The 27764-nt window shown below is 43.3% G+C and overlaps 3 protein-coding genes and 1 long non-coding RNA gene across 5 annotated transcripts in view; all 4 read left to right on the top strand.

The window, feature by feature from the left end:
* The window catches only part of LOC135088193 (enhancer of mRNA-decapping protein 4), a 46125-nt gene extending 42849 nt beyond the window's left edge, over positions 1–3276 (top strand). The window contains exons 28-29 of the mRNA XM_063983083.1: positions 75–165; positions 720–3276. Of these exons, the coding sequence (XP_063839153.1) occupies positions 75–165; positions 720–815 (187 nt within the window). The 3' untranslated portion in view covers positions 816–3276. The remainder of the gene's footprint in view (positions 1–74; positions 166–719) is intronic.
* Positions 3277–3629: 353 nt separating this feature from the next.
* Positions 3630–9813, top strand: LOC135088192 (uncharacterized). Its single transcript, XM_063983082.1, has 6 exons — positions 3630–4085; positions 4435–4564; positions 4664–4814; positions 5524–5686; positions 8368–8548; positions 9624–9813. Exons 1-6 carry the CDS (start codon positions 3755–3757, stop codon positions 9811–9813), a joined length of 1146 nt encoding a protein of 381 aa, XP_063839152.1. The 5' UTR covers positions 3630–3754.
* Positions 9814–10707: 894 nt separating this feature from the next.
* On the top strand, positions 10708–11125 carry LOC135088377 (uncharacterized). Its single transcript, XR_010261031.1, has 2 exons — positions 10708–10797; positions 10891–11125. It is a non-coding gene; the product is annotated as an uncharacterized LOC135088377 (long non-coding RNA).
* A 186-nt stretch (positions 11126–11311) lies between these two features.
* Positions 11312–23987, top strand: LOC135088083 (reticulocalbin-2). Of its 2 annotated transcripts, none has more exons than XM_063982971.1 (7): positions 11312–11674; positions 11882–12029; positions 12292–12448; positions 13216–13293; positions 14969–15089; positions 22592–22715; positions 23543–23987. In XM_063982971.1, exons 1-7 carry the CDS (start codon positions 11476–11478, stop codon positions 23709–23711), a joined length of 996 nt encoding a protein of 331 aa, XP_063839041.1. In that variant the 5' UTR covers positions 11312–11475; the 3' UTR covers positions 23712–23987. The 2 variants fall into 2 exon arrangements, with proteins under 2 accessions (XP_063839041.1, XP_063839042.1); XM_063982972.1 differs by having other exon boundaries at positions 11313–11674; positions 12292–12442.
* The last annotated feature ends 3777 nt before the right edge of the window (positions 23988–27764 follow it).

The raw sequence follows: 27764 nt of genomic DNA, 5'->3' as shown, positions 1-27764 counted from the left end.
GAATGTCCATTAGGTGAAACGAACATTCTGGGATCAAAATGTTATTGTAAACTAATCTTCCTTTCTCTCCACAGATACTTAGAAGAGGCGATAATGAACCTGGACACGTCAAACCCAGTCACACGCGAGCACTTACCGGTCGTAGTGCGCGAGCTTCAGAAGCAGGTAGGTGACCTTTTTGGAAACTTTATTTTGTTTTTTAAATTGAGTATGTTTCTTTTGTTGCCAAATAAAATTATGTGCTACACTGGCGGAACAAGCGTGTTCAAAGTGGAGCGGCTCCGTAGTTCCTTATTCTCCGTATTTTTTTCTTAGCGTTTAGAGTCGTTTTTCAGACTAAATTATAAATAACTTGAAAAAAATCGATCGGCTTAAGGCGGGACGAACCCACGTCCTTTCGCTTGCTGGGCGAATGCTCTATCAGATGGAAGAGCATTCGCCCGCCGTCAGATGGAAGAGCATTTTTTAAGTTAAAGCCTGGTCTGCGAGCACGTAGAATTTTGTCCAATGACCCCAAGGCCCCAAGCTACCTATCCTTATCGCTCGCGCGTAATTATATTGCTGTCGCGACTGTGCGACGGGCGCCCGCAGTGAGTGTGTTAGCGCGACAGCTACATAATTACGCGCGAGCGATAAGGATGGGTAGCTTGGGATCATTGGACAAAATTCTACGCGCTCACAGACCAGACTATAGTTATAATTTTGTTTCTTTCTTTCAGGTGTGCGCATTCCTATCGGCGCAGCCGTCGCACGCGCTGGCGCGGCAATTCAAGATGCTGCTGATGGCCGCCGACTCGCTGGTCAAGGCCGCCTGACCGCCCGCCTGCCGCTGCCGCTGCCGCGCGCACCACTACTGACTAGTGACGACGTAGTGATGTGACAGTGACGGACTGTGAAGTGACGTGTTGATGTGACGATATTACTAGTGACGCAGCTGAGAGTTTTTAGTTTAGCCAGCAACGAGAAAAAACTAGAATTAAAAAAAATGTATTAGGCGGTTATCACACTGCGTGATTTCATATAAAAAATCCCGCGCGCGGACGTTGTCAGTGTGTGCCGCGCGTGTTTTCTATACAAACTGTACTTGCATACAATGATTAAATCTGTCGTCCCGCGTACCGCGGCGGAGCGCGGCGCAGTGTGATAATTTTGATCAAGTCACCGTTGCTGGCTGATACATAAAACGCTGTGTTGCTTGTCTACGATACGTCCGCTGGCGGATTTCGTCAAATGTGTGATTCAGGAACCAGTGAAGAGAAATTGAAGATTCTATCGAGATTCAGTTTGTATTACGAAAATATCTATGAACAAAATCGTAGACAGGCTGTGTGTGTATAAATGCGATGTTGGTAATGCATAAATGTTAAACTTGTGTGCTATAGACACTGTCACGTGCGGATTTTTTACAAAATGAGTAGATTTAGCGCTTAGTGGATCAAGTGCTGCGCTATTGTGATAGACATTGTTCACACTACTAGGATTAGAAAATGTTTCAATATAAAACTATGTATTTCATTTTGTTATTATCACATTGACTCCTCCTGTCTAAAAGTATATCAAAACTCATGTCACATTTCAAAAGAAATTTTTTTCAATTTGTATGATTTTTGTGTTTAAACTTACCTACTTCAGATGATATGATTTTGAGAAATGCCAATCCGACAATAGCAGCTAATAAATGGTGCCATGAGAAAGGTGGCTTTAAATGTTGTTTAGTACACATGTTCCTACTTACAATACACAATATACTGCCATACTTTTGATAGAAGTTTATTCATGATGCCTAACTAAACATAAACAGCTAAGAACCGTTTCAATTTCATACTATGTGAGGTTGCATTTTTGTAAGTTACAAATTAGCAGTTTGTATAACTTTGAAGTTACAAAAATAAACACTCCTAGTTGTAATAAAGAATTTGAATTTGAATTACTAATAAGGATCTAATATATTGTTTCGTGTTGGCGTTATTCTAAAGGGAGGTATCTCTGCTGTATTATTATCACACATTTTCTTCACGTTACTACTATTTGTCTCACTCTCGTGCCCTTTCAGTACTTTACCTATTTCATATACCTCGTGCGTAAAGCTTCAAGTGCACATTTCCGATAGGTAGTACTTACAACTTGATGACATGACTGAATTCAATGACTGATAAATTGATATAAGTCAACACCTATCTTTGACTATTTTAAGATCCTAAGCTCCCTATTGCTCCAGTGTTGGGCCATTTATACCTTTAAAAGGGTGTTCAATATATGCATTAAGTATATTGTTACAAGTTACTGTGATGAGTCAAGTGTAACTCTGTGTACAAATGCGAAGCTGCCTGATAGATTAGAGTTAAGTGCTTATTGTAGGACTATGACTGCTGAATGTGCTCAGTGTGGATAAATGTATAACAAAAACATGAGAAATCCCACTGGTATGTATTATGTGAATGTTTCAATGTTTCTTCTTGATTAAATCTATTTCGCTGAACAGATTATTTATCGGCATACATGCTTCGGATAACATCAAAGTATTAAAAAATAAAGCATGGTAGGTAATGCTTGTTTGCACAGTTAACTCAAAAGTGTGTATGGACTACTCAGTGGTGATATTGTATTTATTTCGTATGCTTTAAGTGCAAGAAATTGTTTCTTCGTTTAGTAGCCAGTACCACCGCGAAGTGCGTAACGCACAGAGAAGCAGCTTTATCTGTGGTCATGGAGCTATAACGTATATATATATATATAATCATTTTGGAAAGAACATCATCATCACAAAATAAACAGTAGAGAGGTCTCACCTCATATTGACCAACTGACCAAATCCCAGATAACAGTTCTCACTTAAATTCAGGTCGTAAACGATTTGCTAACATTTCTCTGTAAATCTACCAACGCACAGCTCAACCAACAAGACCAATGCTTTTATCAAGTAATTTTTAACATTTTTTCTTAATTAAGATCTGACAATTAAAAGTTTATTGTTTTAGGTGTCGTTAAATTGTTGCTTCTATTTATATTATTGAAACTTAAATCTAGAAATTTAGTTTGAGATTTCTTACTATTAACTCATTGCCTCATTTGTTTTTTCTCGTATGCGTGACGTTGCGTTGCGACTGGCCGTAGGGCCCCAAGATATTCAGTTACTATAGAAGTATTTAATTACTGTAGAAAGCTAGAACATTAATTGATTTGACAGATTTTAGTTTATTATAACGATGATTGTCACAGATCGAGAGTAAGTATTTATAAGAAAATGTATAAATAAATGAAACTATTGATTTGTAATCGTGTTTTATTTAATAAAAATCTTTATCATTGTTATTTTTTAACATTTCAAATTCATTATTAATATAAAAACAAAAGGTAGGTAATAAACAAAAAGTTATAGAAAGTTGTTGATAAAAACTTAATTGGGGGTACTTAACTTCATTATACTTAATCGGAATTATAAACACAACAGAACTTTATTAAGTACGCTCACAATACCCACCTTACAAAGTTGTGTAGGTATTCTTTAAAGTTTGCAAGGAATCCTTCGTAATGTCGGAGCGGTTAACGGCTCACTGCTTCCACAATATTTCCATCTACCAACGAGTGCATTACCGCATTACGGCGATACGAGCGATTGTGTAGAAGAGCCTACGGTATCCCCTACTCACTGTGTCGTCTAAAACCTACATTACGAAATAATGGAGGGTAAGATTAAAAAAAATATCATGTCAAAGCTAAACTTCTTTCATTACTGTTCACACTACGTAAAAATATGGACGGACTCCCTCAACAACTGAAAGAAGATGGTGCAATTAAGTGTTTCCGAAGATCTAAATCGATGAGTTCTCTGAGCGATGATATTAATATGACTTTCTACCAAATAGATAACGAGCCTATAAAACAATTATGTGGCTACGCATACGCATGCAGAAGCTACACGGTAAGCGGGTCGTCTGTGGAAGCGTATCGTCAGGGTCCGTCCTCAATTTTGGACTCTGACTCCGAACCCTCGGTGCATGGACGCAAGGTCGCCCAGGATGGGGCCTCAAGCTGTGATGGCGAGGCAATGTTGAATTTGGAACGGAAGATTGATCGTTTGAGTCGTGAGTATTTTTTTTCTTTCTCTGAGGTAAATAAAATGATATGCGATTTTGACAATTTATTTTAGGTTTGTACAAGCGAAGCGCAGATTAGGTCTGGCTGCTAGGTATTTATTGTAATAAAATTTATTGTATTTAATGTAATGGTTTATCCTGTCGTAATCGATTCGTCATGATAAAAGAAACAAGTGACACTAAAAGAGCGTGAAAAATTAAATAAGAAAAGAGATTTTGTTCAAGTTTTACAACAAGTAGGTATAACTGGTATACTTAACCAATGTAACTTATTTTCATTTGTTACATATAAATAAGGTAGTTAAGTAATTGACCTTCCTTGCTGGAATTTGTACAGATTTGTTCGAAGAACAGTGCAAGATGCTGGGGGCCATAAAAGGTGAGGTGCAGGAGTCCAAGGCCCCGCCCGAGGGCTCGGGCTACGCGTTCGCACACATGCTGGCCGAAGTCGTCAACAAGAGCAATAGGTATTAAGCTTCTGTATTTTTTTTTTAATTTGATAAATTAGTTAAGTTACCTGCCTACTAACTTTTCAATGTTTTATTGTGAATTCACTATTACTTTAGCAGAATAAAAGAGCTCGTTCAAAGCGATTCATCCGAGTCGCTGGAGCCGAACCCTCGCGCCAAGAGCCTGCTGGACGCCATCGAGACCAAGCGAGCCTCCTCGCTGGACGGGCACGTGCGCGACGCGCTTACTGCCTTCCTACAGAGTGACGTAAGACATCGCTTATTATTGGCAATACACGATCATGACAATAACACATTATTTTAACAAATTAAACAACAGTTTTAATTTCGTAAAGCATTAGGCCCGGTTCAGATACAGCGATAATCGCGCGGATGCTGGACAGTTCTCGTACATTTTGCATCAAACCGTAACCGCACGGCTACCACCACGCGCCTTAGGCCTAGTTCAGACGCGGGATATCCGCGCGGCTTCTGATTGCGAGACACTGAAGGGTTTGATGCAGTAAGTAAATGTAAGATAACTGCCTTGTCGCGGAAGTCTAAGGCTACGGCCGGATACTCGTGACACCCCCACTCGAGCGATGACGGAACGCCGCGGAGATTTTAGTGGGTATACCCCGTCCTTTTCAGGACTGAGCAGCGCCTTTTTCAGGCCCCCGGCAGTCGTGACGGTGCGCAAAACATTTATTCCGGAACAAAAAAAAGATAACTGCCCACTAACCATGTGATTATCGCCGTCTGAAGTTTTGAACCAGGCCTTAGGCTAGTTTTAGAATCACGCTGACGCACGCTGACCGTCAGCGCTAATAGCCGAAATTGGAGCGAGTCGAGCGATCAGCGTCACTCAGAAACGTTCCCTTCAATTACATACATTTTGATTTGTCAGCGCAGGCGAGCAGTCAGCGTGCGTCAGCGTAATTCTAAAACCAGCCTTAAACAGTGGTCGGTGTGTACAGGAGCTGCGCTCGCGCGTGGCGTCGGCGACGGCGGCGAGCGTGCGGTCGGTGGTGCGGGACGGCGCGCGCGGCGTGTCGGCCGCGTGCCTGCCCGCGCTCGCGCGCCAGCACCGCCGCCTCGCCCGACAAGTCTCCAGGACGCTGGAAGACGCTTTCGCCGAACGTAAGTGCTTGTTCACGTTGACTCGCGGGCGCGATGGCGGACGCGGTGACGAAATATCAAACATATGTAGTGATTCCAAGTGTTCACGTACGAAACGCAGGTGCGGTCTAACTAGCGGGCAAGCTAGCGACTGGTGCGCGCGGAGCGCTCGCCGTAATTTCAACGCGTGAATATGTTTGTGTGTGTTCATGTCCATAGCTGGGCATTAACTCGTTAATCCGTTAATCGTTAATTAACGAAGTTAACATTTCTATTAACGGATTAACTTTTAAGTTAACTTTAAAAAATGTTAACGGACTCGTTAACTTCCGTTAAATTATCCTAAGTCCGTTAATCGTTAATCCAGTACCTACTATTTACCAAAAAGATACAGCAGGCACGCTGAAAAACGCTAGAAAAACGCGTTCTGACAAGTACGTTCGGGCTTCCAGAACTTCCAGAACCCAAAACAACAGTTTTTGTAACCAGATTACTAACGACACTTGTTTGTATGTGTGGGACAACTCTTGCAATTGAATTTAAGACCAGTTTTTCTGAACCGATTGAGCTGAAAAGACAATGCCGGAAATTGGCGTCTTTATTTTTTCGCGCGGCCATCGACCAAACTTTGTTTTTTGATTACAAAATAGTGCAATAAACCAAACTTACTATGACATGTATATCTCTAAACTCAGTCTGAACTGAGTTACGAGCATTAGAAGTTTGATGATTTTCAATACTAGATTTGCTTTTGGCGCGCAAAGTTTTGTAAGAAATTGCAACAAAATAGTGACATTGTATGTGTAAACAAACAACACCATCCATTAAAGGCTCCAGACATCAGTATGGAGCAGAATCAGCGCAATATTTTGTTGCAATTTCTTGCAAAACTTGCGCACAAAAAGCAAATCGAGTATGAAAATCATCAAACTTCTAATGCTCGTAACTCAGTTCAGCAGACACAGTTTAGAGGTATACATGCCATAGTAAGTTTGGTTTATTACACTATTTTGTAATCAAAAAACAAAGTTTGGTCGATGGCCGCGCGAAAAAAAAAGACGCCACTTTCCATACAAAATCTGGCATTGCCATTTGGTATACTTATGTAAGTACGATGACAATGCAATGTTATGGTACCATTGAGCTAGTCTGATGATGGAATCATAAGGTGGCCATAGGAACTCCTAAATGAAACGGCAGCATCGCATCGAATTTGGGTTCGTTGGATTTGTCTTTTCAAGTACTTTAGTACTAGATGATGTCCAGGGTCCTGATGATGGAGTCAGGAGGTGGCCATAGGAATTCCTAAACGAGACGGTGGAAACTTATCGAGTTTGGGTTTGCTGGATTTGTCTTTTCGAGCACTTTGGTGCTAAATTGTATTGTAATTGAACCAAGGCTCTGAGATTGAGATACTACTAAAAAGTGTTTTTTTTTAAAACAAGCTTTTATTCTGAAATGCTGTTGTACTAAAACGAAAAAGTAATTGTACTTACTTATGCAAAGTTCAAATAATTTCGAAAGCTTGTAGCGCAAACATAAAAGAGGAATAAATTCCATGCGCGATACAAGCTTTCCAAATTATTTAAACCTTGCATACAATTTTTTTTTTTCGTTTTATTATCATGTGTTAACGGATTAACGATTAACGTTAACTTGCGTTAAATCTTGCGAAATGTAACGTTTTAACGTTTAACGAAGTTATTTTTTTTATTAACGGTTTAACGATTAACGAAGTTAACTATTTGATTAACGGTGCCCAGCTATGTTCATGTCAAACTAGCGGCGGCGCGCGCGTTTCACTCGCGACGTCAGGTAAGTTCAACCAGTTTGAACTTGTCGCTAGAAACGATAGTAGGTACGTCACACTCGCGCGAACGCCTGGTGGTTAATGTGAACACGAGCTCGCAACGTTTCCCGCGCCCGCACCCGCCCCCGCGCCCGCGCGTACCTACGTGAACAAGACTTATAATACTCCGCAGGGGAACCAAAGTGACTGACATAGCCCGCTTACTTGACTTAAGGTCCTATGTCCCCTAGATGGGGCAGAGGGCGTCCACAACAGTCCTCCATCGCGTTCGGTCTTGAGCTTCGCGTTTGATCTCGCTCCAAATCTTGCCGATCTTCTTCGCCTCGTCTGCCACAGTGGGCCGCCAAGTTTGCTTGGGGCGACCGCGTTTGCGTTTTCCTTGGGGGTTCCAATCCAGAGCCTGCTTGGGGATGTGATCGGGATCCCTTCGGAGAGTATGGCCAATCCAGTTCCACTTGGGCCCTTGGTCTGCTGGTCGATTGGAATTTCGTGGGAGCTTTCCTACATAGCCCGCAAAATCACTAAAATCAAGTGGCTGTGGGTAGGGCACATAGCTCGTAGAGCTGATGGCCGCTAGAGCAGAAAAGTTCTCGAGTGGCGACCACGAGCCGGAAGACGTAGTGTGGGCAGACCTCCCACTAGGTGGACCGACGATCTGGTGAAGGTCGCGGGAGGTGCCTGGATGCGGGCGGCGCAGGACGGGTCGTTTTGGAAATCTTTAGGGGAGGCCTTTGTCCAGCAGTGGACGTCATTTGGCTGAAACGAAATTCGTTCTTTTCGTAATTCGTTTTCATAATATTAATGTTTTCGATAATTCTGGCTGTTGAACCAGAGAGGATATGGATCATAGCACCTCCTCTTTGCGCTTTGAACATTCATAAACGTATTCCAGTAACTACCGGATACCTAAAGATTACTTTGCTGCTTTACGAAATTGCAGTGGAAGAGAACTCGGCCCAGCTGTCGCGGCACATGCACAAAACCACGCGCGAGCTGCGGCGCGCACTTGACGCCCACAGCCTGAACGCGCCCGATACCCACTTCGCCGACGCTTTGCGGAACACCGTTGAGGAGTAAGTCTACTGAATTAACTGGGTTGGAACTATCAAGTATACGTATAGTAATAGGTCACATGCACAAAACCACGCGCGATCTGCGGCGCGCGGTTGACGCCCACAGCCTGGACGCTCCTGACACTCACTTCGTTGACGCTCTGCGGAACACTGTGGAGGAGTAAGTCTACTGCATTAACTGGGTTGGAACTATCAAACAATCCGTGGAAGACTGGGAGGTATTGAAAAATTCGGTAGGATTCAATTTATAGGCCCCGCCTGGACGCGCCTGACACCCACTTCGTCGACGCTCTGCGGAACGCCGTGGAGGAGTAAGTCTACTGCATTAGCTGGGTTGGAACTATCACGCAATACGTGGAGGACTGCAGGTATTTCAAAATTCGGTAGGATTCATTTTAGACTAGCAGCAGACCTAGATCAAAATAGTAAGGCAGGGTACTCGCCTGCCATGTAGCACGTAACGTAGCATGTAACGTAACCAACCTTCAAGTGATTACGGCTCGTCCACGGTATCGCGTATCTGGCTGCGAGCTCCTGGATCCTACTGCGAGCCTCCTTTGTGCTCGCAGTGATACCGCCACTCGGCGGGTCGCTGCGATCTCCCTGCGAACCACGCGCGAGCAGCGAGCAGCGGGCTCGTGCCTATGTACTCACTTGATACAGTATCTGATACATTACATGCTACACGGCTAGATGAGTACCCTGCTTAACTCGCAGCTTCGTTTCAATGGCCCCGGAGGACACCGTCGGGTTTATGTGGGTAGGCCCCACAAAAAAAGGCCCCTAGTCTTTCCTACTGGGCCCCGCGTTCGAGGCCCCTTCTGCTCTAAAAAAAGTAACATGTGCATACTGATAGTTGTATCGCCTTCCTTAGAGGAAAAGTTTCCCCTTGATTCTTATTTGGGTAGTGGGCTAAAGACGGCCCGGGGGAAATAGGCAGTTCATATTTTTCTGCGTTCCCTACTCGTATTGCAGTAGTTAGTCCGAATTACTCTATGGTACCAGTAAAAGTTTTCTTAATTGTACTTAATATGACATCATTTCTCACTCGCTAAAATAACATCTGTTTCCTCAGACTGCTAGACAAAGAGCTGAAGCAATGGCGTCAAAAAGTCCTCGACATAATAGTGACGGAGCTGCAGGCGGAGTATTTCGAGGACTACTCGGGTTCTTCTGAACCTCCGGACTGCCCGCTCAGCCCGAGTAGCCCGCCGCAGCCGGCCGACCCCGAACGATCCATCATTGACCAACTGGTAAGACGCTAATTCCTTTCGCCGCTAAAGTCCGGTCGCCGAGCACTTAGAATTTCGTCCAATGACCCCAAGCTACCCAGCCTTATCGCTCGCGCGTAATTATATTGCTGTCGCGCTCGCACACTCACTGCGGCCGCCCATCGCACATTCGCGACGAAATTCTACGTGCTCGGCGACCGGACTTTAGACAAAGAGCTGAAGCAATCAAAAAGTCCTCGACATAATCGTGATGGAGCTGCAGGCGGAGTACTTCGAGGACTGCTCGGGCTCCTCCGACCCTCCGGACTGCCCGCTCAGCCCGAGTAGCCGGCCGACCCCGGACGATCCATCATTGACCAGTTGGTAAGACTCTAATAATTCCTTTAGACTGCTAGACGAAGAGCTGAAGCAATGACGTAATTTTAGGAGGTAGGACCACTTACCTCTTAGCAGACCTATCTACGAGAAGCGTTTGGTTGCACCTCCGCAACGCCACCGCAAGTGGACCGATGACTTCATAAAGGTAGCGGGAAGACGCTGGATGCAGGCCGCCACCAACCCGCTAGTGTGGAAATCATTGGGGGAGGCCTATGTTCAGCAGTGGACGTTCTATGGCTGAAATGATGATGTTGATGATGATGAACGCCACCGCAGCCAGTTTTTATTTGGCAGATCTAAGATTACAAAAATTCCCCATCCGTAACGGTCCCAGTACCGAATCAGTGGGTGCTGCTTCTTTCTAGTGCATTGTTCTAAGTGTCGTAAGATTTTCACCAGTCATCAACTCCCTCCAAAGATGCAGTCGGCGGAGATCAACAAGCAGATCCTCGACGGCGACGTGAACGGGTCGTTCGAGCGCGCGCTGTCGGCCGCCGACCTGTCGCTGGTGGTGGCGGCGTGCCGCGCCGCCGACCCCGCGCGCGTTTTCGCGCCCTGCCGCCTCCAGCAGCCCGTGCTGCTCTCGCTGGCGCAGCAACTCGCCACCGATATGCTGCACGAGACGCAGCTCAAGTGCAGGTAACAAACTACTTCTAGATTTAAGATTCCCACGCTGAAAAGGCTTTATTCTAAAGTAACATGTATCCCAAAAAAATATTTCTCTTCTTTTAGATACTTGGAAGAAACTATCATCAACTTAAACGCGTCGGATCCAGCGACGAGAACCCATCTTCCTTTGGTGATCGGCGAAGTTCGCAAACACCTGATTAAGTTCCTCCTGTCTTATCCCAACCACGTAGCAGGTAGAAGAGTGACCTTGATCGTTATGGCTGCTGATAATTTACTAAAACAATGTAATTAATGTAAAATCAATTAGAATTCATGCAAAATAAAAGTGTTGATTATCCACACCTTTTTTATTTCTTTGCCTCCGCTAAATGAACCAGTTTAAAAAACAAAAATCAATGTGTTTTCATTGACAGTACGTCATACCTGACGTCTTTGATGATTGGTTTAAACTCAATCCCCCTAACCTTAACGGCGAATCAGAGATAAAGACGTCAGAGTTTTTTTTAAATTATGTCAAATGTCAGAGACGAAAACATATTGATCTCCTTGGCTCATCTGGCTGTCACTCAGCTTATTTATTTCTGATGATACTATTTTTGAAAATAAACTTGAGAATATAATGGAATTTGTATAATAAAGCCATTGAACTGAGCTCGAATTAAAATCGTGCAGAGGAAGTGCAATAAGATGGCATCCGAATATTTTTTCTCCTTTTTGATTTTGTTGAGCCACAATGTTCTGCTGCACTGTGCGTCGGCAGCGGTGCACAGCCACAGCCTGGACAACAATATAGAACGAGAATCGGACGGCAGCTACCGCTCAAGAGACTTCGATCACTACAACGACGCCGGCCACAACTCGGAGTTCGACCATGAAGCCATTTTAGGTGCCCGGTTTTGTTTACAATCTTTTTGCTTTCGCGTGACGTCGCTGCCGTGCCGGCGGCCGCGGCGGCGGTTTTGCAACGTCTCGAGCTCGAGGTTCAGTCGTCGATAAGGAATGCGATAGGCCGCGCGCCGTGCGATGACCGTGAAGTACGCGTTTGCGTTGTGCGTGCCCGCGATACTGGTGGTGACTTATTATTTCTCGATAGGGAGCGTGAAGGAGGCGGAGGAGTATGACAAGCTCACCCCGGAGGAGTCGCGGCGGCGCCTGGCGCTGCTGCTGCCGAAGATGGACCTGAACGGAGACCAGAACATCGACCGCTTGGAGCTCAAGAAGTGGATACTGAACTCTTTCATGTAAGTAATAATTATTATTTGTGATGCAAAGTACAGGCAAATTGGTTAGATTTGCATTCTACTTGTTTTATGGTACAGATAAAATTTATGGCCCTAATGTCAATAATATCTTGATTATTTCTTACTCGGCAACAACATGCAACAGTTCGAGTGAAGTAAAGACCATTGCACTCTGTTTATAAATAAACCAAGTAACTGTTAACTACTTAATTGCATTTCTTCTGAACAGCATTATTTATAAACAAGCTATTTAAAATTATAGTAATCTGTCTCGAGAAGAGGCAGAGGAGCGGATGTCGGAGGTGGACGACAACCGGGACGGGGTGGTGTCGTGGGCCGAGTACCTGCAGGACGCCTTCGGAGTGGACACGGAGGAGGAGGTGGGCCCGGAGGACACGGGGGACTCTGGCATGGTAGGGGTGCGGTTTCCTCTTTTATTTAGTTTGATTTTTTGTTTCTAGACGCTTTCCTTTTTTTTTTTCTAGTATAAAATTGTAAGTAAACTATTACATTATTCATTTTATTTATCCTTTTATGCATTATTGAGTGTTGTATTAAATTATACTATGTTAGATTTATCTTCCTTTCATAAAACTCACTTAATATTTGCAAGTAGACTTTTAAAAAGCACTTTTCCATGTTGCGGTATTAACCATGCCACTGCTGAGAAGAAGCAGCGCAAGAAACTCAGTCACTGTTATCTATTTCATGCCGCATGCCATATTTATCAATAAATTACTGTCTAAACACTTGTGAATTTTGATAATCATAACTTCACTAAAGTCCTACACAGGTAGGAAACGAATTTTGTTTCAGTACTTACCTACTCTGTAAGTACTTTTTTTTAAAAATGTGTGTATGTATTGTTATCTTTTTGAAGGTAGGTACATTCATTGCAAATGATTTTACTTTAGTTTCTTTTTTTCATTGAACTTGAAGTTGAACTCAGTGAAATATTTGCTCATGAATTTCCTTGTAAATATATTAGGAGTCTCCCTCTTTTTGCATTGCATATTGTATCTTTACTTTTACAAGTTTACAACTATTTTACCAAAAAAAAATATCGCGTTATCACGAATGTTTCGGTAAGAATGAGATTTTGCAATGCATTTGTAAACAATGTTATACAATTAGCCGAGTTTGTTTACAATGTAATACAATGTGAACATATTTGTTTTTATTGCAGCTGCTACGCGAAGAGAAAGAAATGTTCAAAGCGGCGGACATTAATGGAGATGGAGTGCTGGATATTGTTGAATTTGAGGTATGAATTTTCTAATTCTATTCAGGGAATTTTATAAAATTTACAAAAAAAAACCATACATGTTTATGTTCTGTAATACTCTTCTCTGTTATGACTAATTCAATCACACTCAATTTACTCAATTGACATCCATTAGAATTAAATTAATTGTCGTTTTGGACAGTTTACTACACAATAAAATTATTATTCATCAATCACTAGAAAGAACTGAATACAGTCTCAAAATGCTTTACAAAATGGTTTATCTAAAACGCGTCATTGCTATGCTGCATAGTTTAGTACCACTTTAGTACCTACTAGGACTAAGCTGGTAACATTTACTTTCTCTAAATATGCGCAACGCAAAGGCGTAAAGCAATCTTAATCGAGTCCAGTTATTCAATCTGCAACAGCTGACCTATTTTCTTTGACACGGTTGACACCCTGTGTTAATCTTTATGAGGCACTTTATTATACCCACCAATGTGACTCCAGTAGTAAAGTTCAGACATTTCTTAATAGCATTTGTGCTACATAAATGTATGCAAATCCTTCAGATACCAGCCTTTATTTCGACATGGAAATATAATGCATAAAACATTTATCGGATATTCAATGACCTACAGCCGACATCGTAACTGTTGCACTACAAAAGTGGCTCCTATTTCGCGAGGAATAAAGACGATTTCAAGGTCGACATGTTACCTCGGATGTGCTCTTGACTTGTGTATTCAACCGAATAAATTGTTTTATAATCCTTTGACAAAAGACAAACAACAATGTTTTTTATTTTTATTTATGTTGAAGAGTTCATTGGAAATTCTCAACACAAAACCTCGTTCAATTTAATTTGATCAATTATTGCTGGTTAGTGTTGGTGTTGATTGATTAAAAAACTGAATACATTGTCGTAGCTATAGAACTCAGCCGCTACCAACGGTGCGATGTGGAAGTCATTGGGGAGGCCTATTTTCAGCAGGACGTCCTGTGGCTGAAATGATGATGATAGCACTCGTTCGTTCGTTCGTTCGTTTCAGCCGAAAGACGTCCACTGCTGGACAAAGCCCTCCCCCAAGGATTTCCACAAAGACCGGTCCTGCGCCGCTCGCATCCAGGCACCTCCCGCGACCCTCACCAGATCGTCGGTCCACCTAGTGGGAGGCCTGCCCAGCCCACACTACGTCTTCCGGCTCGTGGTCGCCACTCAAGAACTTTCCTGCCCCAGCGGCCATCAGTTCTTCGAGCGATAGCACTCAGTTACTAAATAAAAGTACTCAATTTATGTTTTACGCTTGGACGTCGCGTTGCTTGTTGCGTCGCGGAAAAGTCCTCCGATAGGTTTCACTGTCTGTACATGAATCATTGCAATTGTGTGACCCTGTGTTATTATAAACTAGTGAACCGCCCCAGCTTCGCACGGGTACTAAATATATCTATAAACCTTCCTCTTGAATCCATCTATCTATTAAAACAAACCGCATCTAAATCTGATCAATCCGTAGTTTTCAAGATCTAAGCGTACTATCGCCAACAGTGTTAACTGCCCATTGAAAGTCATGTCATCTCGTTCTATCGCAAAGAATCGCCATTTGATTAGAGCGAGAGCAAAAACGGAAATGGATAGTTAACAGTGTGGGCGTGTGTACATAGGGACAAGCAGCTGAAAGCGATGTAGTGATTATAATTTGTTCCGCAGGTGTTCACCAACCCGGAGGAGCATGCGGCCATGCACCCGTACCTCGTGAACCAGACCATGCGGGAAAAGGACAAAAACAACGACGGACGCGTCGACTTCAACGAGTACATCGGGGAGCGGGGTGAGCGGCTGTTTTGTTCTATCACAATGACATAAGCCCCCTCATATAAGAGTAGGCGCACACCGTTGATTTTTAGTTGGCCGATAGTTGTGCCCGATTTTAATTTGTATGAAGAATCGGCCAAATCGAATCGGCGTAGTGTGCGCACTCCCATACATGCCCATACTGATCAACAGCCCGACTAAACTATCAGCCGACGAAAATTCAACGGTGTGCGCCTACTCTAAATGTAACACCATAGTTGAGCCCTGTTTAAAAGTGTCATTTCCATACTAAACGTCACTATAAAACAGGGTTTAACTATGGTGTAACTTTCATTAAAAAGGAGGAAGATGTTAAGATTAATATGCTGATGTTACGGTTAATGTGATAAATTGAAAATTATGAATAATCGCCGGTTATTATGAATAATTACCGACAGTCGAGGTAAAAGTGATAAATTAATCACATTTATTAGTGATTATTGAATAATGCAACCTTAATACTAACAAATATCATAAAAGAGAACACCGGCTCGTGTACAGCGCCGGTGTACAGCCACAAATTTTGAACGTTTTGATATCATATTATATTAATATAATTTGGCGTAATGACTTTGGACTGTTTCTTGCGTAACATTACTTAGTCATAATGCCCATAACATATTGTTTTGATTTAAAGTGAGAAATAGGTTAGGGTGCGGCGGGGGTGGCCCTTGGGCCACCCCTAAGCCGCCTATTTAGTTTTATACACACATAAATGATCTCATATTAATCACTTACCAAATCATGAGGTAATTATTCATAACAACCGGCGATTATTCATAATTTTCACATTTATCACTGTTAGCGACGTCAACCGAGAAAATGTGCTAATTTATTAATTAGAATTGATTAGCAACGTTAACAATCAGAAAATGTACTAAAATGATCAATTAGAGTCGATTAGAGATAAATAACATTCCATCTCTTTCTCACATTATCTGTCATCTCGCTTGCACATCAATTACTCTTCCACACACTTCTGGAATATTCGAGAGAAAAAGAAACGGGACGGCAACATCGGACCTCTCGCTTCGAACATTCCAGAACTATGGTCCAGAACATGAGAGACAGAGACAGGAATATCGGGAGAGAAAGGGATGGATATAGCCCGGGGCCCTATAAATACGGAGCGAGGCGCTCCGGGAGACAAGTTTGAGTTTAATTGATGTTGAGTTCAGTTCAGAGAACAAGTGCTCCAAGCAACAAGTGATCTGAAGAAGCAAGAACTGAGAAAAGGAAGCGAATAATAAACGCGAGAAGTCTCAGCAAGTGAAATAGTGGTTTTATTCCTGCAAGTAGCACCTACTACGCCTGACATAGTAAGGGCAAGCTCTCAACGGCAGTCATCATCGTCCGGTCAGCGCTCTCGAACACACACAAACGCATACAGTCCACTGCAGTCCACCACATTTTCCTGGTCCTTCGAGCCGGATCACCACATTTTCCTGGTCCTTCGAGCCGGATCACCAAATTTTCCTGGTCCTTCGAGCCGGATCACCACAATTTTCCTGGTCCTTCGAGTAGCCGGATTACGGGAATAGCGAAGATGCCTGTCACCAGGTCGGAGAAGCTACGAGGTGCCGCCGCCGCGGCTAACGCCGCCGCCGCAGGGAAAATTACGTCGCCGCCGGTTCATGGAGGAAGTACTCCGATGGAAACCACGGATACTTCATCAACGCTGACCCCGTATCCCGCCGGGGGCGCGTCCTCACCGCGCATCGCCAGGGACCACGCCGCGCCGGCTGTTAGCACCCGGGTTATGGGAGAGCCCGGCGTGTATTTGGGAAGAGGGGAACCAGCACCGCGCTCCTACACAGAGGAGATAACCGCCGACGTCACGAAGCCACACGAAGCACTAAGGGCCCGTATCGCGGAAGCAGAGAAGAGACGTGCCGCTGCCGCCGCTGCCTCCGTCGCCGCCACCGCCGCCGCTGCGACTCCCGCGACTACGGTGACCACCGTGCCGAATGTTGAAGGACAGTACGCGCCGCCCACGCCGCAAGTACATGAACAAACGCCGCGACTGTCAAGAGTGAATCAAGACACGCGCTCCGTCTGCTCATCAAGAAGAAGGGCAGAATTAGAGGCCAAATTAAGAGTGGCCCGCCAAGAATTGGAAGTTGCCAAAGCGGAATTGGAGTTGGCCCAATTGGATTCCGACGTGGAAGAGGATCCAGAAGAAGTGCAATACAGGCAAATGCAGATCGAAGATTGGTCGGACCACTCGAGCATCATCGCCGAGAAGGTACCGCCGAAACCACAGCCGCTACCGCCGCCGCCGACCGCCGCGCCGCTGCCGCCGCCGCCGCAAGTTCTACCGTCGCCGCCGCAAGTGTTGCCGCCGTTGCCGCCGCAAGTGTTGCCGCCGACGCCGCCGCCGCAGCCACTAACTTCGGAAGGGAGGACCGATATTCAAGAATTGGCCATGGCCATCACCAAGCTGTCACAGAGGGCAGAAGATGGCCTCACAATGCAACTGGTCGACCTCCCAAGCTTCAACGGCGCATGTGAAGAATGGCTCGCGTTCAGAAGGTCGTATGAAGACACCGCGCGCTCCTTCACACCGGCACAGAATTTGGCGCGACTTCGAAGGTGTCTCCAGGGGCACGCGAGGGAGGCAGTCAAGAGCCTCCTGTTCACCGCCGAGGATCCGGAAGAGCTGATGAGGAGCCTGGAAATCCGGTTCGGGAGACCTGGAGCAATAGCCCTGGCGGAGTTAAAGAAGATGGAGAGGCTCCCAAGGGTTAACGAGTCATCAGGGGAGATCTGCACATTTGCCAGCCGAGTCCGCAATGCCGTGGCCACCATCAGGGCACTCGGCAAGACAGAATATTTGTGCGCACCAGGGGCCGTGGAGTGTCTAATAGAGAAGATGCCGCCGACCATGAAATATCGGTGGCTGATGTACCAACGCGAGCGCCGGGCAGAGGGAAAACCAGCGCTCGAACTCATGTATGACTTCATGGAAGTTGAAGCAGATATTAACAGTGATTACGCTCCCCCGGAAGTGTCCTGGGACCAGAAGAGAAATATGTTCAAGAGGCCGGTCCACCACGTCCCACAAGCGGAGGGATACTACGAAGATCAGAAGACCGACGCGAAGAAGTGCCCAGAATGCCGAGAAGATCACTGGCTGTACGAGTGCAAGAGGTACAGGGAATCCAGTGTAGACGAAAAATGGGAAATGGCGAAGAAGGCAAGAATGTGTTTCAAATGCTTGCGCTTCAAGCACGCAAGAAACACATGCCGGGCACAGCCGTGCAAGAAGTGCACGAGGTGGCATCACATCAGTCTTCACTCGGAGAAGTCCGCAGCAACGAAGACTCAAGAGAAGCCCGCCAAAGGAGTTGTGTCGTCGGTGCACGCCACGAGCTGCGGAAGGACCTACCTCAAAATGACGCCGGTAAACCTCTACGGGCCCAAGGGGACAGCAAGAGTGCTCGCGCTCCTGGACGAAGGATCCACCATCACGCTGCTGGACTCATCAGTAGCGAAGAAGATTGGGGCGCAAGGGAAGCCGGAAGCCATCACCATCGAGATGGTTGGGGGGAACGGAATGGTGAAAAGCAACTCTCAGAGGATCAACATGAAGATCAAGGGGGTCCATTGTAGAAATAAACTCAACATGGAAGCGAGAACTATCGACAACTTGAAGTTGACGAAGCAAGGTGTCGAAGAAGGAATGCTTCAAAACTGGAAACACCTGAAGAAAATTAAGAAGAAGCTGGTCTACGACAAAGAAGTACCTAGACTTCTGATTGGGCAAGACAATTGGGGGCTAATAGTCACACGGAGACTACGCAGAGGGAAGGCCTCCGAACCAGTTGCCTCTTTGACCAGCCTTGGATGGGTCCTGCATGGATCCAACACTGGAGGAAGTGATCCAGTGAAGTTAGTGCACCACAGCAGACTAGTAGAAGATGGAACGGAAGCCTTGGTTCACCGACACTTCGAGAAAGAGGACATCGGAGTGGAACCACGTCGGCCATGCAACGGCGCCGACAAACCGGCTCGAAGTGTCCTGAAGAAGACCAGCAGAGGGCATCAGGCACATCAGCGTCCCATCAAGAAGAAGTTGGATGGTCATCCCACCTGGATGTCTCAACATGGGAGGCGCCTAGGAGAGAAGGGTCCGCACGGTGAAGACGACACTAATGGCCGTCCTGAAAGAAAAGACATCACCGGAAGAAGTCCTGCACACGCTCCTCCTCGAAGCGGAACACATTGGGAGTTCGCGTCCACTTACCTGTATCAGCGCGGATCCCAACGACGAAGAAAGACTCACGCCGAACCACTTCCCGAACGGAAGATCCTGCGGAGCGATGACGCCGGGCGTGTTCAAGGACCGCGACTTCATCAGGAAGGCGAACTGGAGGACAGCGCAGCGCTTGACGGACCACTTCTGGCGAAGATGGCTAAAAGAGTACCTGCCAACTTAGATGCCGAAGAAGATAACCGGACGGGAAACAGAAGACCCTTGAGTCAGCGACGTCGTTTTTATAGTCGACGTATCGCTTCCAAGGAACACTTGGCCACGAGGGGAAGTGCAGAGGGTATACCCCGGTCCGGACGGAAGAGTACGAGTGCGAACGCCCGGAGGAGTGCTACGGCAACCGACGCGACGAGTGGTAGTCCTGGTTCCTGCCAAGACGTCGCATCCAGAAGAGGGAGTGCTTCGCACTGCGGGGGAGATTGTTAGCGACGTCAACCGAGAAAATGTGCTAATTTATTAATTAGAATTGATTAGCAACGTTAACAATCAGAAAATGTACTAAAATGATCAATTAGAGTCGATTAGAGATAAATAACATTCCATCTCTTTCTCACATTATCTGTCATCTCGCTTGCACATCAATTACTCTTCCACACACTTCTGGAATATTCGAGAGAAAAAGAAACGGGACGGCAACATCGGACCTCTCGCTTCGAACATTCCAGAACTATGGTCCAGAACATGAGAGACAGAGACAGGAATATCGGGAGAGAAAGGGATGGATATAGCCCGGGGCCCTATAAATACGGAGCGAGGCGCTCCGGGAGACAAGTTTGAGTTTAATTGATGTTGAGTTCAGTTCAGAGAACAAGTGCTCCAAGCAACAAGTGATCTGAAGAAGCAAGAACTGAGAAAAGGAAGCGAATAATAAACGCGAGAAGTCTCAGCAAGTGAAATAGTGGTTTTATTCCTGCAAGTAGCACCTACTACGCCTGACATAGTAAGGGCAAGCTCTCAACGGCAGTCATCATCGTCCGGTCAGCGCTCTCGAACACACACAAACGCATACAGTCCACTGCAGTCCACCACATTTTCCTGGTCCTTCGAGCCGGATCACCACATTTTCCTGGTCCTTCGAGCCGGATCACCACAATCACATTGACCATAACACTGACATCTGCAACTTAGTTTTCAGACTAAACAAATTTCTAGTATATTAGCAACTCAGGCGCACTGCACAGACGCACTAAGGTCAATGTTGTGCCATGACGCAATAAAATGTAATTCCTTTTATAAATTCGTTTGTTTACTAATGGAAATAGGCGCGCCCAGCCCAGCCATGAATACTATACTATCTAAGTAAAGAAGCTAGACTTCGCAATTCACATAGATGTGATTTTTTATGCGACCCAATAAAATGAGTGATTTTTAGGCTATAATTACCTTGGTGTATTAATCAGTCTCCTCAGATATTCCGGTTATATCACTGTTTAATTGAATCGTCCATTTTTCAATAAATTATTTCATTTAACCCACAAAGCGTGTTTAAGACATTAGAAAGCATCTAAAACAGGTTTTAATAATCACTTGATTCTATCGCTCAGACGTTATTATTGCCTTTTTGTTATTAATTAAAGTGTCATAAAGATGGAGATAATAAGGAAAATTTTCCCGTTATGATATAAACCTGATCAGCCGAGTTGACAACTCGAGGAACAATGGATTTATCTGTTAATTGGATGGATAATCTGGTAAAAAACTAAACCTGGGCATACAGGTTTGTTTTTTACTAGATTTATGAAAGTTAGGTTTTTAATGTATTTTCCTCATATTAACAATTACTACTAAAAAAATATTTTAACTTTGATGGAGTTATTGTACGAACGACAGCACTTCAAGCTAAAGACTATGGCTTCATATGCAATTACAATAAGAGCGAATTTTCAACAAAAAAGTGATGGCGACTGTGCTTAATTTATTTTATAGATTCATTGAATTCACAATAATTTATGTTAATAGTTATTGCAAATATTAAACAAATTAATTGTGGAATGCATAACGGTTTTACAAAGAATTGATGATCTGACATTAATTTATCACTTGCCCGTTTATTAAATTATACATACAGTAAGTATTATTTAGTCGCAGTGGACGTATATATCTTTTCAAACGAATCTTTGTTTATAATATACTAATGCGTATCAAACGACCTTCGTCTTTATTAACTCCCTGGAATCGTCGCAGGCGCAGCCGTAACGAGCGCTAATGGATGCTCGTCAGCTTTCTCGGATAATGTCATAAACACCGACCAATTAATTGAGGCGCCTTGATATTCGTTGACACATTAAACTCATGAAACTGTGACTAATAACCTTTGGTTTAAATATAACAAACTGTCTGCGACAGGCACACATCTGTGTCGTAGACAGTTTTATATCACACAGTGATTTTGATTTTCATTCGGGATCGGGATCGTTTTGTTACGTCCACAATACTCGTATAATATAATTACGATGCGATAAAATTACAAACATCTCTAATTTATTATTCATGTACTTGAATTTCTCTTTAATTAGACCATTAATTAGCGCAACTTTTTTATTTTAAACTTAACTTTGAAAAACGTTTCCTATTAAGGTCGCTTTTGCAACGTAGACGGACCGCACACTGAGCGAATTAAACACCGAACCAAAAGTTAAAACGGGCTGCTATCGCGCGGCAATTATTACAATGAAATTTTCACATGTCAATATGTTTTAATCTGTAAGGCTTACAGAGTAAGCTGTATGTTTTCCAAATAAAGTAAATAAATAAATAAATGTGAAGGCATCCGTTGCTGCTGTTCCAAATTAGTATTTATTTTATTTGTCAGTTTTGTGGTGGTGGTAAAGAATAGCTGTCTCTATCTTTATTACTGGCCGTTTGGTGTAGTGGTTCAGAACGGACTACTATGCCGAGAGGTCCTGGGTTCGATTCCCGGCCCGGCAGTAATTGAAATCATGTATTTTAATTTCTGTATTTCTGTATCTATGTAAGACCACTTATGTACCTGGAATTACGCAAATAAAGAAATTTGATTTGATTTGTGACGGGACTGGGTGTTTTCTATGTAAAATATGTATGTGTATTTAAAAAAGTATTTAGGTATGTTTATATTCGTTGTCTAGTACCCATTCATAGTACAAGCTTTGCTTAGATTGGGACTAGAGGTGCAGTGTAAAAATATTCCAAGGACATTTCTAAATGATGTCACTTTTCTGCGGCAGGCTCGTCCGAGGACAAGGCGTGGCTGGTGTCGGAGCGCGACAAGTTCGACCACGAGCTGGATACCGACGGCGACGGCGTGCTCAGCCTGCGGGAAGTCGAGAAGTGGGTCATTCCCGACAACGAGTGAGTGTTAACTGTTAGGGCTTGTAAAGCCTGGTCCGTGAGCACGTAGAATCCCGTCCAATGACCCCAAGCTACTCATCCTTATCGCTCGCGCGTAATTATATTGCTGTCGCGACTGTGCGACGCGCGCCCGCAGTGAGTGTGCGAGCGCGACAGCAACATAATTACGTGCGACAGCAACATAATTACGTGCTCACGGACCAGGCTTTACACAAAACTGCGAAACAACGCGATGCGAATTCGCAACGCAAAAAACTGGACCCAGAGGCCAAATTGCTATTGAAGTTCGTAGATATTTAGTTCGCAGTTTTGTGTACAAGCCCTTACTTCTCTTACCGCTTCGAATTTTAAGGTTAATTGATTGTAAACGCAGATCTGCTCACGCGGGTGGTATTTTAGACGCGAGTCTGATATGCGCTACGCATTTTTAACCGTGCGCTCTACAGTATGTCTTATGTTGGACTTGGTGCTAACCCATTCATCAAATCAAACCTTTCGAAGTCAAGTTCTATTTCCTCTCAGCTGGTTCGTGTTTGTGTGCGTTATAATACACACAAACACGTAAAAAGTATTTAAGTATGTTTATCCCGTCGTCTAGTACCCATAGTACAAGCTTTGCTTAGTTTGGGACTAGAGGCGCAGTGTAAAATGTCCAAGGATATATTAAAAAAAAAAATACAATATGGAAATCTAAAAAAAACATTAAAAGATTATTTATTTATTTATTTAGATAGAATAGATTAGGTTATTAATAAACTGAATATGTTATTTTTAAAGACTCCTTTATCTCTTTACCTACACTAACACATTCACTATAAACCTTCCAGAGAAATAGCAGAAGAAGAAGTGGACCATCTGTTCGCGTCGGCCGACGACGACCACGACGACTTGCTGTCGTTCGCCGAGATCCTCGCGCACCACGACGTGTTCGTCGGCAGCGAGGCCACCGACTACGGCGGCGACTTGCTCGGCGAACACTTCGACGACGAGCTCTAGGCAGGTTACACACCACAGGCGCGGTTCCAGCCCTCAAATATGTGGAATAGCCACCAAAAATTAGCAAAGTGAGAATTGGATTGGAGTACGAACTCAATCACGCTCGATTTATTAAAGGCTCATCAGTCAGCCGTTTTTATCATCAGCCTATCGATCTTATCAATAGATCATAAATAAAACAAGCAAATTAGGGTTGTGGGCATGCCCACAGTGCCCACAACGGTGGATCCGCGCCTGACAGACCAGGGCCCCGATTACGCTAAAAATGTTCATCTTCAACGTTTGTTACGTTCACGCACATCAGCTGTTTTGACAAATCCGTATCGCGGTGTCGTTTTGACAGCTATAGTCTGGTCCGTGAGCACGTAGAATTTTGTCCAATGACCCCATGCTACCCATCGTTATCGCTCGCGCGTAATTATATTGATGTCGCGACTGTGCGACGGGCGCCCGCAGTGAGTGTGCGAGCGTGACAGCAACATAGTTACGCGTGAGCGATAAGGATGGGTAGCTTGGGGTCATTGGACAAAATTCTGCGTGCTCCCAGACCAGACTATAGTTGAAACGAAGCATAGAAGCTAATAACATCCATATCTGTGCTGATAACTCATGTGACAATGAAAATACTAGGAAGGTACGTCCATTACCGTGATACTGAATTTGCACCTCAGCTGGAATGAAAAACGGAGCGCAATTACTGGAGAAGCGCGTATGTATTGGACACGTTAAAAATTAGCGGAATCGGGGCACAGACAATACAGTGGCCTAATTCACGTATTTTGCCAGTCAAGATCTCGCTGACGTTCGGAAGTCGTCCCATTGAAAAATAGTTCTAAATCCGTATTCACAAGGGTCATTTTGATAGAACGATTACTCGATCGATAGGATCGCAACTCAGCGATTTGTTGTCGTTGAAGTTTTGTTACGTGAATAAGGCTACTGGTTAACTGACCAACGTGACCATAGACAATATAAGCCCACCAACCAATCTGGGTCCCGATTGCGGTATTTTTTTTAAATTGCAACGCGATTGCGCGACGATCGAAAATAAGCTTTTTGACAAAGCCGTATCGCGTTATCGTTTTGACAGCTAGTTCAAACGAAGCTAAAACGTAAATGGCCCAAATTGAACTTGAAATGACCCATTGCCATTTGCCACACATAAGACAGTAGAATTTGAAAATAGCTTCTTCTTCCTTTTCTCAAATACTTAAACCCAGGCCGATTGGGTTACTTTAAAGGGTCAACAATGTGTGTGCTTTTAATTTACCCTCAGTAATTTTAATTTGAGTAGCCAACTTAAGAGTCTACTAACGTATATCTAAGATCGTCATTTACGGCCAAACCAAATGTCTCGCCTCTAATGTACTGATTTATTTAAGTTAGACACCACTGTAAATATTATACAAGGCACAAAGTATTAACAAAACTGTACTTCATAGATATTAAACATACGTACAGTCCGCGTCAAATAGACGTGACACCCAAAGTAGCCAAAAATTTCGCAACACGTCTTTGTTACAATGGAATAAGGTTGCATGTCAACTTATTGGCCACTTTGAGTGTCATAAACTATTTGACACTGACTGTATATCACAATGTGAAGTAAACCCGAGGTAATACACGTGTGTAACATTTAGTTCCTTGACATTTCTACGTGAATAATACGTACTCCGTTTCATACTTATACAGATAGTTTTGTTAGAACTGTCTTAACGTTGCATTTTAGACTCTGAAAGCGCCTACAGCTTGGTCAGAGTAGATAGTATTTTTCCCTTTTTATGTCGAAAGTTTCGCACTATATTTATATTAGTTTTATACGTGCGATATATTGGCGCCTATTGTAGACACTTTTGTCTTTACTGATCTAAAAGTGTGTTCATAAATAAAGTATTCAATCCTATTTCTCCGTCAAGCTTATAGGCCTACTGAATACAATAGAAAAACTTTACACAGTAAGTAAGTACTGCCCCGAGATATCGTTTTTCCGACTATATTTTGTTGATCTCGCACTAGTCAAAATCACGGTGGGAGTGTAAGGGATGACTATCACACAAAGGTGTAAAGAGACTTAATTATTGTCAGCCTTAAATCTTACATTTAACGTGTAAATAATTATATGATTAACTTAAATATAATTTATTAGGAACGTTTTTAGAAGTTTCAAATTAATAATCATGTAATAATGTCGACGCATTTATTTTTATAGGCAATAATCTCAAATTATTTAAATGTTATAATATTGGTTTATATATTTTAACAAATTATGTTAAGTAGGTGTGCAAACAACGTGTTTATTAGCAAATTGTATCTACAGCGAGGTACTTATTTATTAGTAATAATTATACAGGGTGTTAGGTAAATGGGTATATGAGCCGAGACTAGCCCATGTTAACATACTCATATAAATACTATAGTGGTGTCAGAAAGTGGATATCGTAATATTTAATAAAAAATATTTTCCCATACAAAACTAAATAAATTATTATTATTTAAATTTTTGGACAGCCCTACGATCGCGCAACTCCCTCCTAGGTCAAACGTGGTCAAACGGTATTTCATTCACAAATTTTGACGCGAGTCGGCACCGCCCACTTTTATTATTACTTTTGAACCAATTCTTCACTTACCTCTTTTTATTGACTCTGCAAGCAATCCAAGGTATTCAGGGGGTAACACTTCACTCTAATTCACAAAACGAATCGCAACACATCTATCACATCCATCCACTCACTTAATTCACCTTCCCACGCTTTCAAGTGACCGGGTAGGTTCTTGTCTTTCTTGTAGTGAAATCCTATTTTCAAGAACGGGATCTCCGGGTCTCCCTTCGGTGGTATGGTGGTGTCGATTCACCCACCCGCGAAAACATTTACAAGGCATCGTGGAACGGAAGGTCTCCCGGAAATAAATCGTTCATCACACTAAAGAAGACACAAAGTCCTATTGCACCAACACCACTCAACACACATCACCATATTTTCACTGTATTACTTAGCTATTTGAATATCTAATTATCCAGAACGTCAACAATAAAACATCGCAACGAACGCAAATTATTTACTGACAAACAAAATAATGTAAACAAATAAACATGGCCGCATGGCGCGGTGCAACTAGTGCGGGGTCATTATTTTTTCCATAAAATCGGTAATCGATATTGATATTACAAAAAATCGATTAAAATATCAAATTGTTTGAAAACCATCTGAGTAATCAATAGGAATGTCTTAAAATCAATTATCGATTAATTGATAGAATAGATCCTACCTACCTGAAATCGCTCATACTATCGATGGGTCTAAATTAGTTTAACGATACCATTGCATTGATAGAAGACATTGAAAAAAAAACAACACAGTTTTATTTGGTAAATTAAGAAAACCGTAATCTGCCATGCTTTTGGAAATGTTTTAGCTAAATTTGCGATAAACGCTGTTATTTTTCTTAGAAAATGTGATATTTTATTAACGATAGTATGAGTGATTGGGTGGCCTTTCGATAGGCTATTGATAGACAATCGGCAAGACTACTGTACTGACCAACTGGATTGTAATTACGGCACCTCGACCTTCATTAGTCAATCATGAAATGAAAACTTAACCCCAACCACATGTCGTCTCCATTAATGATTGGAAATGAATTAATGGCACCTAAATTATTTGTAGAAAAAAAATCCTTCAACGATTTATTATTGAACACGTGAAAAATCTTAATCGATTTTTTGCCTTCAATGTCACCTCCTTACACATCCCTACTCCTGCGCCGCGATGATCTTCCGACTCTTTCTTGCAAGTGAAAGCCGCCGTGCGATACGTCTTGCGTCTCACTCGCACTACACGTGCCGGTTCCGTTGTTCGTCAACAAAAGACATTTCGTTGTCCTTCAAAGATTAAACAGTGCGTTGGACACATTTCTTTAATGCCTAAGGTTTTTTTTCAATGGTGTCTTATTTTTAGTTAAGGTATTTTTAGTACACAATATCGTGATTTACGATGATAAAATTTAAATGATTACCTACAATGTCTCATTTTCCTTAATCAAAGTTATCAA

This window comes from Ostrinia nubilalis, chromosome 3, assembly GCF_963855985.1.
Source record: "Ostrinia nubilalis chromosome 3, ilOstNubi1.1, whole genome shotgun sequence".
NCBI classification, from domain to species: Eukaryota; Metazoa; Arthropoda; class Insecta; order Lepidoptera; family Crambidae; genus Ostrinia; species Ostrinia nubilalis.
This window is presented reverse-complemented; position numbering and strand designations above follow the sequence as displayed.

Coding starts and splice junctions, on each gene's coding strand:
- LOC135088192 (XM_063983082.1), top strand. CDS start 3,755: ATGGACGGACTCCCTCAACAACTGAAAGAAGATGGTGCAATTAAGTGT. Junction 4,815..5,523: donor CTGCCTTCCTACAGAGTGAC/GTAAGACATCGC, acceptor CGGTGTGTACAG/GAGCTGCGCTCGCGCGTGGC. Junction 8,549..9,623: donor TTGCGGAACACCGTTGAGGA/GTAAGTCTACTG, acceptor CTGTTTCCTCAG/ACTGCTAGACAAAGAGCTGA.
- LOC135088083 (XM_063982971.1), top strand. CDS start 11,476: ATGGCATCCGAATATTTTTTCTCCTTTTTGATTTTGTTGAGCCACAAT. Junction 11,675..11,881: donor CGACCATGAAGCCATTTTAG/GTGCCCGGTTTT, acceptor ATTTCTCGATAG/GGAGCGTGAAGGAGGCGGAG. Junction 13,294..14,968: donor TGGATATTGTTGAATTTGAG/GTATGAATTTTC, acceptor TTTGTTCCGCAG/GTGTTCACCAACCCGGAGGA.